The 16,606-nt window shown below is 37.8% G+C and overlaps 1 protein-coding gene across 2 annotated transcripts in view; it reads right to left on the bottom strand.

Moving 5' to 3' along the window:
- The window catches only part of TNNI3K (TNNI3 interacting kinase), a 267,960-nt gene that overhangs the window by 76,403 nt on the left and 174,951 nt on the right, over window positions 1–16,606 (bottom strand). For both annotated transcript variants that reach the window (XM_019743776.2, XM_074334949.1), the window contains 3 exons: window positions 16,494–16,546; window positions 12,527–12,659; window positions 2,480–2,589 (listed from right to left, as the gene is read on the bottom strand). In XM_019743776.2, the coding sequence (XP_019599335.1) occupies window positions 2,480–2,589; window positions 12,527–12,659; window positions 16,494–16,546 (296 nt within the window). The remainder of the gene's footprint in view (window positions 1–2,479; window positions 2,590–12,526; window positions 12,660–16,493; window positions 16,547–16,606) is intronic.

Here is a 16,606-nt window from a genome sequence, read left to right as displayed (position 1 = left end):
TCCTTAATTTCAGCTTGTCACTATAAAATCATTAATGTGTTTATCCCGTTACTCTCCATTTGACTACTAGGCTTTAAACTCCATTGAGCATAACTCTATGGAACCTCAGCACCTACCCCGGGGGTTGTATATAGTAAAGACTCAGTAAATAATTGTTGAAAGAAAGAATTAAAACTAGCCCATTGTTTCTCTTTTCCTCACCACTCAGCCCACTGATGTGGTAAAGACCTTGATGACCATGCAATGACAACTCAGGCACGTCATATACAGAAGCAGCCTAACTTCCTAAGGCTGAGATGGATACCACAGCCAAGCCAGGGCCCACCTGATATGCAAGATGCTGGCAGTCAGAGACTCTGCTTTCCTACTACTCTCTCTCCCCATTCTCCCTTAACCTCATCCCCATAGCCCAGATATGTGCTGACAGTCTCCACTGCTTAGCAACTAAACTTTTTCACTCAGCATTTGATTTTTGTCCTCTTAGTATAGATCTATATCTATACATCTATGTCTATATCTATATCCATTTTATCTATATCCATCCATCCATCCATCCATCCATCCATCCATCCATCCATCCATGTATCTATCTTAAGATTCTAAATCTTAAATGTACCCTCCTTTGGCCCTATTCTGGTTCTCATTTTCATTTCAAAACCTGTTACTGATGGCATCCATTCTACACCCCTTCCCCAAATGCTTTTAGAAGCTGCCAATTACTTGGTTTTATCTCCAAATTAAAACTTCCACAAGTCCTTTATCTATAACCACGAAGATAAGTTAATAAAAGCAAAAGGGATTCCCTTGTCATTTTGTTATACTTTGGAACAGCTCATATCCCACAGAGAGAAGGAAATTGTGGATTAGGTGCTTGGCACATTTATTCCTAGAAAATATGACTGAGGTTCATACTGAAAGACTAGCAAAACTTATCCCAAACTATTTTATGTCACGTAATTTTTAAGATAAATTTTTCTGGACCTTGAAATCCAGATGAGGCGATTAGAGGCACTGATAAGTAATGGTGGTATTCAGTCATATCCTCAACAGATGTTTTTGAGCATCTACTAGGTACAGTTCTAGGTGTAGGGGTTATAATAGAAAAAAAACACACACCAAAATGAACAAACAAAAAGTCCCTGCTCTTATACAGCTAACATTCTGGTAGTGAGAAAAGATTCTACACAAATAACTGTATAATCTGTCACCTTAAATGGTCAGGCAGGAGTAGAGGTTACTTCCTTTGAGATACTCAACCCATGACCATAATAATCTTCACTTTCCTTCATAAGAATTTCTGGGTACTCCTGTGGGATCGGGTAATAAGTTGGTCTGGGTTTTGCCTTTAGAAAAAGAATGGAAAAGTGGCGTTTTCCTTCCCAACATCTGAACTGGGGCTTATTCTCTTTCTAATTTGGTGAGATACTTTCAGAGATAACAACAGCTTTACTTTATTTTCTCCCTGGTGGAAGAGAGATAAAGTGCCTAGGGGAAGATCAGAAACAAGGACGTATGAGAAAAGGACAGCAATAACCAGGATAGTTTGGACTGGACGAATAAGGGCTATTAGGTGTTTATGTATAAGGAGTTCCAGTGTGAAGAACACGAACTAATCCCCTGCATTCAGAGCAGAAGGATCAATGAGAGCTGACGTCAAAACACAAGGATTTCAGCAGACAACCAAACATATTGGCAGGGGGATTCTTAGACGCTGCACTAAACTGTGCTACCAGGAAAGAAGTTGTGGAATCTCCTCCTGTGTCAATCTCTGAGAAGAAAGTAGACATCAAGCTGTCTGGTACAAACAAGAAGAATCCTTTCCTGCAGACAGATGGTCTGGGATTTTATCGTAATGCTATATGACTGTTCCCTTCTACTCTTTGAGATCTATGATCATATTTTAAAATGTTTTCTTTCACTGTTTATGGACTGCACTTTCTTTATTCCTTCCACAACATCGATCCTTTCATTTTGACTCTAAATCTATGCTCTTCACCACTTTATCACACAGCTACTCAGAGAGTTAGGGAGAACTAACCCCAGGTCTCCTGCCTCCCACTTGAGCCAGTGCAGCTAAAGACCATTTGCCATGGGGGCCTTTGCCTGAAGGCTTGCCTCGTGGTGGAAAGCCCACACAAATCCATCTTGTGCCAAACTTCTTTCTTCAAAAATGACTAAGTGGGGCTCAAGTGTAGTTAATAAAATTGCAGCTGAGATGAGACTGTGAGTCATCTGTCATACCCTGGTCTCTCTTTTACTAATCAGTTTTGAGAAACATTTCAAAATCAGAGAGCAGCAGCAAAGAAATATGAGATACTCAGACTTCTTGAGGCAATTAGAGACTAAAGAGCAGAAGGCAAATCTGTCTTCCTGCCTTGACAGTCTTAAAATACACACTGAAAGTAGACTTTGGTGTTACACTATTTGTGACAGATTTTGACCATAACACATTTTCTAAGAGGAAATAAAAATTACTCACTTCAGGACATGCATTCCATCCTCGCATCAGCAGAGATGATATGGGCTTGGGAATAGAATAGCCAATGGGAGGTCTGATATGGTGGTAAGCCATGTCTGCTGCGGCAGCCGCTGTAAACCAAATGGTCATATCAGTTTTGAAATTGACATATGCATTTCAAAAATGTATGAACAGGCAACAAAAATCACCAAGAATCAATCTGCATCATCAGGAGAGATTCAAAGAGAACTCTATGCCGTTCTTTTTCAAAGCTTAAACAAAACATTGGATAATGTGATACCATAAGTTTATCTTTATAAATCCATTCATTTGATTGTTCAACAAATAGTGAGCGGAGAGAATTTGTGCAGGAGCAAAGGAACATACAAAGGAGCATGCAAATAGCAAGTAATTCAGTGTGTGTGTCTGAAGTACAGGGTATGTACATGATGTTATAAGAGGTAAATACTGAAAGGCAGATTGGACAGACTGTACAATGCTATAAATCTCAGGCTAACCAGCTTTATACTATAAATAGCAAGACATGGGCTGTCACTGAACTTTGCACTTTGCATCTTGGGCAATATGGATTAGATATTTAAGGTTTAATCCCATTACTGGTTACAAGAATGTTGGGATTTTAATTTTTAACATTTATAACATAGTTATTATTTGCTAAACCCTGTTAGAAACTTCAAATCCATCATGTTAGCTAATAGCACTCATTGATTGGACTCTAGTGCCACCTGCCTGCTTGGATTTCTGAATATTGCTCATCTTCAACTCCCCATTACTGTGTTATGATTCTTGGGACTTCATTGTAGATTACTGATTATTTTTTCTGTTCTGCAACTAGTGATTTCTATGCTCCCTTGGAAACCAAGCTTATAGCTACTTTTTTTGAACACATTTTGTATCAGGCGTCATAGTACTACACACATAAGTTATCTCAGTCCCCTTAACACCACACAAAATATGTATGTGTATTACTGTGTGTGTGTGTAATGAGTTTTTAATTTATAAAATATTAACTATAACTAATAGTTGGCATAGTCTCTTGTTCCAGATTCCATGCTCGCTTCAGCCACTTCACATTGAAAATACTTTGTGAACAGCACATGAAGCTCTTTTTGTTCCTCTGAAAAACTACTCTGTACCAGTGGGAGACTAAAGTTCCAGGACATTGCTGCTTCCTGTCTTCTAGATTGGGATGTCATGAGCATCTGTCTATACCTTAATGACTTTGGAGGTATGATCCTCAACCACTGTCTCTCCTCTACCAAAGTCTACTTTAATTACATTCTCTTTATACATCAGATCTGAAATTATATGCAGTATCACTTAACATTTTGCTACATGGACCAGTCAGAATTATTATCTAATTTTGCCAAATGTAAAATTTATACTTATTCTTTGTAGAATTTTGGAAAATTAAGAATAAAGAAAATTAAGAATAAAGAAAGAATAAAATCTTATCCAGAGGAAACAATTGTAAAAATATTTTGAGTATTTCTTACATAATACTTACATTATTGAGCTCATGTCTAATATATAATTATGTAATGTAACATTTTATTCCCCTAAATTAAATATAAGCATTTTCCCATGTTATTAAAGCTCCATGTTAACATATTTTTTAATGACTCTGAATTGAGTGTGATTTACTTAATCATTCCTCAATTTTAGGTTGTTCAAATTTGGGTGTAAACACTTCAAAGAATGCCATTTGCAATATGACTCTTGATTTCACAGATTATTTATTTATGATATTTTGAGAGGTGAAATTAGTACATCAAAGGGGATAACTACTTTAAAGACTTTTAATACATACTGATAAAATTTTCTTGAATACTTGTACTAATTTATACTTTCATTAGCAAATGTGTAAGAGGGTTTTTATTTACACCTGCACCAGAATTAGGTTTTTTCACTTTATGAAAGATTTTGCTAATATGAGAGGTAAATGTATCAGCTCACTTGTTGTTTAAGTTTTGTTCTTTGAAAAGTAGTGAGGCTTAATATTTCCCCAAACATTTATTAGTTATTTGTCTTTAAAATCATAAGTTCATGCCCTTTGCCTGACTAGCATTTTAATATTTCCTTGCAACAGCTTTTCCAATTACACAATGGTTTCAGATCAAGGGCAGAGTCAGGAATTTCATTTCCTCTGTTGTCTTCGATGCCCTTTGTAGAATGGTTTTACTATCACATTTGCCAACAATTTTTAGCCACTTTCAATAGAGTTATGGTTGCTAAGAGTAAGAAAATAAAAAAACAAAAGGCTGATCAAAATATATTTAGCAGACTTAATATGATTTATAAAATGTGTCTTTTGTGTTACAGAAAGCTAGGCATGTTAGATTCCTTCCCTTGGTTACTCTTGACTAGTTTTAATTCTTTTTGGAATGCAGTAAACAAATAAGCAAACTAACTGATGCTTAATGATCACTAATCTAACTCTACTTTTTCACCTTATGACCATTTGGATAACTAATTATACATATCCTAATGGGTGGGGAGGAATATTCATAAATATTCCTCATAAACTCAGATGCAGGTGCCAAACGTCTCCTCTGAAACTCTTTTAGACGTTGATGTTAGGTAGATAAGGTTACTTGTTTGCTTCTTGGCACTGTGTCTGGAAGATTAGTTTAAGATGAACAGTATTTAATTCTTCATTATTCAAAGTAGATTCTATAAGGTGTTGGCATCTCCTTCTCCCTTTTGCTTTACAAACGCTTGGCAATGATACTACTCATTAGCACCTCTGCCAGAAAGTGGACAATGCAACACGAGGGGTCATGGCATTGAAATTTGTCACCTTTGAGATTGCTCTGTCAGTCTTGCCTAAGTGGCCATGCTATACTAACAGCTGGGAAATTTTCTGGTATTCCAAATTCAGGAAAGAGACTGTCAGCCCATCAATCAAATTTTACCTTTACTGCTACATAAAATATGTTCAATGATTTATGTAAATGTTGGCTTCTACTTTCACAAAGAAAACTCTACATTCACAAATGTTGGCTTCTACTTTCACAAAGAAAACTTAAACAAGAATAAGGCTAAATTTAACAGTATCAATAACTATTGAGCACCTATTCTTTCTTCAGCACTATCCTGAAATAATTATCAATAGTTTATTAATGCTTATAGTCTAGCTTCTAGTGTAAGGCTGTTCAATAGGACTTTTTGCAATGATAAAAATATTCTTCTGTGCTGTTCAATATGGTAGCATATGGCTATTAGGCACTTAAAAGGTGACTACTGTGACTGAGGAATTGAAAATTTAATTTTATTTAATTTCAATTAATATAAATTGACATAGCCATGTGTGTCTAGTGGTCTCCATATTGGACACAAAAAATCTAGAACGTAGTTGTCTCTCACTCCCATTATCCTGAATGGGAGCTAAATTAAACACAATTTTGTGAGTCACCCTCAAGGGTATACATAACCCTGGTGCTGACTTGAGGATTCAAGTTCTTCATTGTTTATCAAAACTTTATCAAGAAAAGAAAAGCTATGAATGGATATTGTCAGGGTTGTGTCTCAAAAGAGGCCAGCGAACAACAGAACATGCATTCAATATCACGTCATAACCTTCATTCATTTGTTCATGTGACAAAATGTATTGAACATTCTATATGAATTGTAATAGGCTAAGAAAAAAATACAGTGTTATGCTTTTCAACAAAATTTGGTAAATGAATGTATAACTAATAAAGAAATGAATTACTCAAATTTTCACTGCTTTTTATGCTTCAACTGTGAAACGTAATTTTTTTTCCCGCTCTGGAAACCTCTTTCCTTCCCACTTTTCCTGCATTGCATCTACTGTCATTTAGGTCATAGCTGAGAGGAACTCTTTTTAGATGTCCTTCCTGTGTCCTCCCATAGCACTCTGTACTATAGTAGCCTACATTGTTTTATACTTAATTACCTATTTACTTGCTTGCCTCTGCAGACAGATCACGTTTCTTGAGGTCAGGGACTGACCACTGTACCAGATTTTCACCGTTGTATCTCTTGTGCTTAGCACAGTGACTGACAATTAGTAGAGATTCAATAGATATGCGTTGAGTGAATCGATGAGGCAGTTCAAAATATGATTTCTCTGGAAATAATATAGATTGTGATACATAATATTCAGTAAACAGTATTTGTTCAAACAAGTGAAGGTGATGGATTAATACCAATTAATATCTTGCCCATTATTGTGTTTAGGATAGGGAATAATTCCTGGTCATAAAGAAACATTGTAGAATGAATGCAAAGTTTAGTTTAATATTACATTACAACATAATTAGGTCAATTATTGAGACATGGTAACATATTTATTATATAATACTATATTTTGTTCAAAGCCTTTGGGGAGGGCGCTGCAATAAACTGAAGCAGTATGACTATAAGAAATGCCCTTAACAAAGAATTCTGGAGGCTAATTTCCAGCTTTGTTTTTAACTCTCTGGGAGATCCTAATTAAGCTGATTTGCCTCTGTGAGTATTAATTTCTCTAAATTTAAAGATGAAGCAGTGAGAATATAGTGGAATGGTGACAAACATGGGCTTTGGGGACAAGAAGCCATGCATTTAAGTCTTGACGATACCTCTTACTCCCATGTGACATTGAACATATGAGTATATCTTATCCTGATAGGACCCACACCACAAGTTATTGCTAGAATTAAAAGAGATAGAATATATAGAGTATTTAGCACATTGTTGGTTCTCAGTGTTAGCTTGTGTTGTTGCTATAATTATTATGTACATAGCTAAGGGTCTTTTTGATTCCTTTTAGTTTGAACCTAGATAACTAGATATCAAAAACACTGTTGTATATTTCTGTTCTGTCTAGACCAGAAATCTTAGTTCCTTTTGAGATTTTCTTTGGCTATGAATATCAGGTAAAAGCATTGAGTTACTACAAATTACAAGGCTACAGACCATTTCCTCTGTCATTAGCCCCCGCTCATAATGCAGTATGACCATGGTGGAGGGGACGACAATGCAGGTCTCCATGAAGAACTTAATTTGCTGTACACTGCTTGTGGATATATTGGTACTAGATTCTGATTTCCTAAAGTAATCTATCACTTACTTTCTTATGTTTTATAAAAGTAAATCTAGGCATTCATATAAAAAAGAGAGCAATATACAGTACATTTTGTTTGTAAGTTTTGATGAAGATACAATTGCCAGAATGTTATTGTTATCATTATTATTATTATTTTATTTTGATTGTGTGTATGTGTGTTCTAAAAAACGCAGTTGATTCTACTTCATTGTTTTTAATGGGCAGAGCTGTGTTGAAACAAAGCAAATGCATTCTACCATCTCAGCAAGGGCTAAGACACATTCTCTGTTAAATTGACACTTTTCAATGATGTATCACCAGAGCATATAGCATCTGAGAGAGACCATGAGATTGCAATCTTGAGATTGTACTAAGAATGGCTTAATTTTTTAAACCACATCCCATTCTCATTATAGACTGTCAAAAGAATAAATTAATTTGCACCATTGTCTGTTCTCATTGCAATCTTTGTCAGTGTAATGAAGTATTGGAATGTTAATATCAGCCATATTCATAGAAATATCACCATCCATTGGAGCGATTTGATCTTTTCAGTGATCTGTGTAGTGATTGGCTGGCTCTACTCTTGTTGGAAAATTGATAAGGATCAGTGCAGCAACCTTAAGATTTCAGAACTTTAGCTGACTCCTATTTGCCTATCACTCGTCAAAGAACAGTCAACATCAGCAACGTGCTTATGTCCTTTGAGGTTATTATATGTAGGGTGCTTTAGGATCTTACTCATATATGGAAACACACATAATCATCTAATATTTAAGCAGGGGTAGCAAATGCAAGTGGCTATAAATATGAGACCTATGGCATGACTGTATCTTTAAATGTATTTCAATTCATATTTTTAAAAACCACATGTGAGACCAAAAAAAAAAAAAAAAAGAAAAAAGGCTGCAAGTCATATTTGGCTCCTGGACTTCAGTTTTCAACTCTGAGTTAAAGTCTCAATATGAACTCTTACCAAAATATGCTAGAATAAATTGGCAGATGTTCACAATTTGCTGCCACATCCCAGACTTACAGCCCGGCCTTAAGGAACCTCAGGACACAGAGAAAAGTCTACTTGTGAACCAGCTGGCCCCACCAGGAGAACAAGAGGCTTTTTCCTCTTTGGCCCCAAACTAGAGTCTGAAAGTGATCCACAGATTTGGATAGCTGGTTATAAGGAAATGGGATTGGATAAAATACATATTGATGGATTAATTCATCCCAGACTTCTGCTTTAGTTTTTCATGATATATCAGAGGTGACAGGCCCAGGAGAGAAATAAAATAGGGGAAGCAGGTGTTGGTTTCTTTCTCTGAAATGTATCCAGGACAGCTCTTGTTTTTCAGGTCACACCAGCTCCGTTTTCATCTTGCCTGCTTCTCCTCTCTCTTCTTGGCCTCACACGTTGGCTCCTTCTCCGTCTAATCTAATCATTTCCATCAGAAGTCTGCTGTCTTCCTATACCCATCACCCTCCCGCTGCCTAAACCAGAGTCTGGGGGTCACCCTTGACTTCGCCCTCTCCTTTGTGCTCCCATCTCAATCTATTAGCAAGTGCTATTAAAATCTCCTAAAGTTACTACCTTTCTCTTCCAAAGCCGCTACCCTAGTTAAGGTTTGTCCAATCTCTTCTAGATTACCTTATCTCCTTGCTTGTGTTTTGAACCTCTCCAATCCAGCCTTTAATTGTAGCAAAAGGGGGCATTTTAAAGTAATAATAGAGTTGTACTGTTGCCCCACTTAAAATCCTGCCGTGACTTGCACTGTTGACACACACGGCCCTTCGCCATCTGGCTCTAGTTTCTCATGTACAGCATGTGTCTCGGTACTGATTCCCTTGTATTCTCTGATTCATCCCTACTGATTTACTTGTGGATCTCTCATGCCTCTGCACCTTGCCCATACCCCTTTCTGCTGGGACCCTTTCCCCACTTCCCTCTATTTACCTATTTAATTAGCACTCATATTTTTAAGGTGCAGTTCAGGTACTATCTGCTCTAAGGATTCTTTCCTGACATCCTTTCCCACCACCTGTCTGGGTAGGAAACCCTTCCCGAGAGCATCCTAAGCACTTTGTGCTTCAATCGAGTTGGGACTTACTCTGCTGACTGTACTGTTCTCATGCCCTCTCTGCACTCTGAAGGTCTGGGCAATGCCTCAGTGCTCTTTGTTTTCCATTCCTGGCACCAGGAGCACTTCATGACAGCCTAACGAGAATAAGAAGAGCTGATTTATGGAGTGCTTATGAATGCCAGCCACCATTCCAGCCCTTTGAGGTAGGTCTTATTATTACCCTCATTTGAAAAAGAAAGAAACTGAAGTACTGAAGTATAGCTTGGTTAAGGAGCTTGTGCAAGGTGGGGGCAAGACTCATGCTCTTGCACATTATGCCACTTCTCTTTATCCCACACAGTATTAGCCTAAAAAAAAGTATTTTCTTAAAAACTGAGTTCATGCCAACGTTTAAAAATCTTTAGATTGTTAAACAAACGCACGGATATTAGTTGACATGGTAACAGTGAGCATTGTTATGTTCCTGCGTGGCGCTGTTTGGCTGGCGCTGGGTAGCAGCTGTTCCCTTGAGTCAGAGCACTTGAGTGAGTCCCCATTCATCACACTGCCCTGTGTACAACAATTTCCTGCATCTGCTGGCCCCGTGGGCATTTGATCTCATGACCCTTGGGATGCTGGATACGATGGCTTTTTTCAGTTCTTTTTAAACCTGAAATTATGAGGTTAATTTGAACATATACTATGTAAAAGAGACCCCAACTTCTTCTGAATGCCAACCCATCGCTTGCACAGGAGTCAGTGCTAATATCTGTTTTCTAATTTACTATCTCTCCCAGGAGATAGGAGGCTGCTAAATCCAGAAGGATGAGCCATGTGTAATGTTGCCGTTACCGTAATTGATAATGCTGTCCCACGCTGTAGTCATGGATTTGTTCCTCATTGTAAATGGCTAATATGTTGCTTAGACTGAATCTGATGCTTCACATAATTTATTGCTAAACATATGCTAGATTGCCTAACCACTGCAATGATGTTAACAGTCTCGTTTCTTGATGCATGGTCACTGTCCAACTTTAAAAAATTCAGCATCTATCATAAACAAACTCTCTTTCCAATAACGTACTGTAAATTATAATATATGGAATATTGGAACCAAGTTATTCTTAGGCAAGACTTTTAGCTGTTCTATTATATAATATTCTCCCTCTAAAAAGAGTAACTCTTTCTGGGGGTCCATGAGAGAGGATCTTTATCTCTTTGAAATATTCATTTTATAATTAGAAAAGTATAACAGAGTAGAAAAAATAGCAAAACTGTATGAATAAAATATAATAAATACTATGATAAATGATGACTTAAGGCATGGAGGAGACTGAGCTTAATTCAATATTGGTGAATGAAGGAAGATGTTTTTGGAAGAAGTAATATTTGAGTTAAGATCTAAAAGTAAATTGGTTTTAGTATGATGAAAAGTAGGGAAGAGTGTGTCTGACAAATGACTAACATTTGCAAAGACATGGAAGGGAGAGGAAATGTGTCATAATGGGGAAATGAAATGCTTCCCTATGGCTAGAACATACAGGAGAGGTTGCAAGTGGCAAAAGGTAGACCCAGGAGGTGAGGGGCAAGGAGGTGTATCACACTCTCTTGTGAAAAATACCCCAGTAAGTCTACAATTATACTGGATTTAAAAAATATACTCATTGATTTTCATCAGAATAAAAATTCTAAGGGGTAAGGAGGCAGCAGCACGTCAGAGCCCCACATTACGAACGGCAGTGTTGGTCCAGTTCAAAGCAGAGCTCTCACATCCACACGCTAACATGGGCTAAATCTCCTCGTACAGAGCGATGGGAAGTGGAACATACAGAGAGAGATTAGGACAACTCAACGATCGTTGCACTCGATAACTACGTACAGAGCATATGATTTGTGAAACGCACGCCATGAGACACTATGCAGAATGTAATTAAAGACTGCATGGATTAGGGGGCAAGATGCCTTGAAAAACGAGTCTGCAGTGTGGCTTTTGCCCTGTACCCGACTGCTAACAATCATTATGATCCTGGTTAATACTTTTAACATATGAGTGTACACATTTGTAAGACTTGTCTTTCCCTTATGTCCCTTTGACTTTATCCTTCTGATATATTGTGATAGTGTGGCCCCAAGGAGCTAACACTATCATTTGTTTAAAAAAATGACTTATGATTTAATTTGAAAACTACTTTTCATGGATATTTGGTTTTGGGGATGCAAAGTCCTTAAGGAGTTGCCAGCCTAATGGTTGACACCAGTAAGAAAACAGTGTGATAAGACACGAAAGCAACCCAAGTAAAATGGAGAGACAGATACAAATACAATTTACCTTAAATCTCAACTAGGCGTACATTGTTCCTGTGATTAAATTCCCTACCTCCACCATCTATATGTACACAGAGTATAATGTATATTATTAACAACATTAAGTTCACTCACAAAACCCTATTTTTGGAATACAAAATTATTAGGAAAAGTAATTTTCTTTTGTATAATGTGAGACAAGCAGAAAGCAGTCTCAATAGGTTATTTTTATGTGCTGCTACTTTCAGCTCACCCCCCTCTACACACTAAAAGGGCACTTCTCAAATCCAATCTCAAAAGGTAAATATTGCATTGTCCACATTATTTGCAACCACATGTCACAAGGCCATAGTCATTTGCTTGTCTTATTAACAACAGATAAATCAAAAATACCCTAAACTTTAATAAAATATACCTACACTTTGGAGTGCCTATGTGTAAAATCACAGAATTAGGTCATTACATTTTCTGGATTGGGCACATCCGTACTTCAAAACAATTTGAGATTGTTTACTTACCTCTCACATTGCCAACCCACCGAGAATAATCATTTTAGGGGAAAAAAAATGTTTCTTGAAGTTGTAAAAATGCAGAGAACTAAGGAGAACAAAGAAACTTTGATACAGTGTGGCTTACCTGGCTTGAGATGAGCAAATGGAATTTCTCCTGTGAGAAGTTCCCACAGACAGAGAGCGTAACTGAAGACATCAGCCTTGATGGTGTAGCGTGTACATTGCGTGAACACCTCAGGAGCCATCCAGCGGAGGTTCTGTGTGTTGAAAAACATCCACAAGTCATTAACCAAGTGGTTAATTCTTCCGCTGTAGAACAGTGTTCTTCTTAGGATTTGTTAAGTGTTCTCCCAATCGTCTCAAAAGATATAAACGTGAATTAACGTCAATGCTGCCCTCAATTTGTGCAATAAATTGGTGTGTTTATACATAAATAACATGTTGACTGTTGCTGTTCATCCGTTTCTCAAAGGGCATTTTTTTTAAATATTGGAAGGTCATGAAATCCATAATTTTCCCCCAAATATTGCAACAATGTTAGTCATCATTTCCCTGCCTCTTGTAATATGATGATCACAGCAGCAACACTTCTAAACCTCTGAGCATCTTTCCCCTAGAAGTTTTATAAGTTTCTGAATAGCCAGCAGTGGATTTATCCAGGAAGTCTATGTTTCCCTGGGAGTGAATCTACACACTGTGGGAGGTACCTTCTTTCTTCTAGATCTTCGAGGTTGTAATTTAGGAAATCACAATTCAGGCCCATAAATAGTGCTCTTATGATTGAGGAGAAAAAGGGCCTTTGGGGAGTGCCCAGAATATTCCTATGAAGTAGATTTCTGCTTGCCAGGATCAGGTCTGTCATATCTCCTGTGTTTGCCCAGTCATGTTATTTCTGAATGCTGTTTGCTGAATATCCCAGTAAGAAAGCCCATGAAAGATTACAACTTTCTCTGCACAACGTTACATTCTCATGTTTAGATGGCATTCTTTGCATTCTTTTCTCTTGCAATTATGTATTTTTCAGTGTTAAATATGCTTCCATTCCGGAATGCAAATGCATAAATTTGGTTTACTTGTGGCTTAGGAAACAGTACTAGATTTTGAGTTAGATGAAAATTCTAGCTCTGGGTCTACCACTGACTATTTGGGCCGCTCTGGGCAAGTCTCTTATGCTTCCTGGAATGTAGATTCCTCTGGGGCAAAACAGAGGAGGAAAGCCCTTCCAGCTGTAAAACCCATGTCTCCATAATCATATCAATGAACTTTGCCAAACTCTTTCTTTGAATTTCCACTGAAGGAAACCAGCAGTCTTTTATTACTCTTAACTGAAATTCTGTGTATAGTGCTGGCTGCTGGTCGTTCTTTTGAAGTGTCTACCTTATTTTGAAATCATGCATAATTATAGCTGTCCAAGAATATCTTTATTCCAATTCTGGTGCTCACATGCAGCTCTTCCATATGAGCTTTCACGTTCCAAATAGCCGTCATTTATACAGCAGATTATGTGTTGTGTCACAACATTGCATAAGTGGGAGCAGGCATACAGTACGACCAATTTTTCACAGGGGGGTAATAGTGTAATTAGCAAATTTACATAAGGCCATAGAACTGTCAGAAACAAAATAGCCTTCAAAATAAATCTAGTGTAGTGCTTTGCTTAAAGACTACTGCCGCGATAAAAGGATGGAACTTTGCTGGTGGTGAAATTCAATTCCATTCCATTTAATGAAAGTTTGTTTAGTCAGAGAGTGTCAACTGTCTGCATTTTAGGATCACCTGGGGGAACTTTTGAAAGATACAGGTACCCCAAATCAACCCTAGGCCAATGAAATCAGAATTTCTGGGCACTGGATTTAGGTAGCATGTTTTCAAAAAGTTTCCGAAGTGATTTAAATGTGCAACCAGGGTTGAGAACCACTGATTCTGCTATTTCTATGTCCCAGGTACTAGAGGAGGTGTGTGTGTCTTGTCAAAAGAGGACACGCTCTTCCCACCTCCTTTACCTCATATCCTATCATTCTCCTCCTTGCTTGCTCCACTCCAGCACTCGGGCCTTGAACACACAAAAAACTCTCCTGCCTCAGGGCCTTTGCACTTACTGTTCCCCCTGTCTACACTACTCTTTTCCCCACATGGATGACTCCCACATCAGGTCTCTTATCAAATGTTATCTTTCCTTCTCATCCTAACTAAAAGGCACCCCCATCACTCTCCATTTATATACTTTGCTGTGTTTTTTTGTTTGTTTGTTTGTTTTCACACCACATATCACTGCCTGATATATGTTCTGTTAATTTGTTCAGGGTCTATCTCCTTCTAGCAGAATATTAGCTCCATAGAAACAAGAACTTAATTTTGTTCACTGCAATATCCCCAACTCCTGAAAGAATGCTTGGCATCTAGTGGTTGTCCATAAATACTTGTTGAATGAATGAGTGAAACCTAACTGGGGAAACCAGTACGCATTATCCTACTTGGATAATATGTGGTCCTTGATGTTGTTCCTGCCTTCCTTTCTAACTCATCTCTCATTTTTTCTTCCTCACACAGTACATGCCGATAATGTAAGCTATTTGAAGTTCCCCCAGAAAGTCTGGTATTTCTCCGGCTCCCCTGTGTCTTTGCTCATGCTGTTGTTCAGTCTGCCCGGAACCCCCTTATGTTTTTCCCACATCTGATTTACTCATCCCACCTTAACTCCCAGGATGCTTTGTCACACCTTATCACTGAACTGCCATATTCCTTTAAATTTAACTATCTCCTTATTACTATGTTTTCCTCACTAGAAAATGAGCTCCTTGAGATTGAGGAATGAGCTTTTATTCATATTTTGCATTTCTAGCCCTTTACACAATGCCTGACACATGGTAGACGCTCAGTAAATGTTTGTTGAATTAATGAGAGTACAAACCAGCAATGCAAAGTGCTATAAAAACACAGAGAGGAAAGTGCATGGGGAGGAGGCTGAAGGGTGGGCAGGTTATGGAAGGGAAAGTATTTAAAATGAATAACATTTCCTGGGCCTTGTAAGATAAGAGACTTCCTCCAGGTGGGGCGCAGTGAAGGGCTTTGTAGGCAGAGAACACCACACTGGTAGAGTCACAGGAATATGACAGTGAATGGCATGTTTGGGGAATGGCCAGGCAGGTTGTGTGCTGGGGCATAAGGAATGTGAGAGAACTTGTGGGACAGGAGGTCACAGAGGTGCCCTGGGGCCAGATTGGGGAGGGCCGAGGGCTGCCAGGCAAAGGAATTTGTGTTTTGTCTCTGTGTGGTGGGCATTGTTGATGGTTTACAGCAGGAGGTAAACTGTCAGAACACAACACCTGGCTGGTGTTGCAAAGAGTGAACTAGAAGAGAGGACTGGAAGCCTATTGCAATAATCTGGAAAAGAAATGATGAAGACCTGAAATGAAGCAATGAAAAACGAGAGGTTGGGATGTACTTAAAAAAAAGAAAAGAAAAAAAAATCAGAAAACGTGATTGAGTAATGTGTCAGTGGAAGCAGGAAAGGAATGAAAAATTACTTCAAGCTTGGGTAATTAAATAACACAGGTAGTCCAGAAAGAAGTGTACTCTTTGGGGGAGCGGGGGAGTGAAACAGAGGGCAAGTGATGAACCTAACTGGAGACATTTTGAGTACAATTATGCTTGCTTCAGATGTTATAACTCACATTTTACTTAAACATTAATGCTTGGCTATTATGTTAAAGTGGAAAACTGTTAATATATGCCAGTGAACTATACATTTAATTGTTAGCTACCTATTAATTATTAACTGTGCTTAATAAGGAGATGTAAATATGAAAGCCAATTATCCAAGCCTGTCCTGTACTATTCAGTTATATTTGAAAAAATTCTATATTATTTTATCCATAACATTTTCCAAATATATATCTAATCTATTTCTCTGGTAGAGCCTTGAAATAGTTCTTTTGAGGGTTTACTAAGAATAAAAACATAAGCATAATCCTGCCCCTGAGACAATGACATTTCTTCCATTTAAAGCTGCTCTCATCTCACTTCCTCTCATGCTGAGTTCACACATTTTAATTGTTTCATAATTATAGGGAACACAAGCAGCAGCAAACCCCAGGTTGTTTTGTCATGTTATCTTCATCCAGAGACTGTAGAAATCTTGATTCTGAGGGAAAAGAACATAAAATTCATGTCAATGGAAATCTCTTAAAACCAAGGTCAAAGA

Source organism: Rhinolophus sinicus, linkage group LG06, assembly GCF_036562045.2.
Source record: "Rhinolophus sinicus isolate RSC01 linkage group LG06, ASM3656204v1, whole genome shotgun sequence".
NCBI lineage: Eukaryota > Metazoa > Chordata > Mammalia > Chiroptera > Rhinolophidae > Rhinolophus > Rhinolophus sinicus.
Note: the sequence above shows the minus strand (reverse complement) of the source record. Positions and strands in the feature narration are given on the sequence as shown.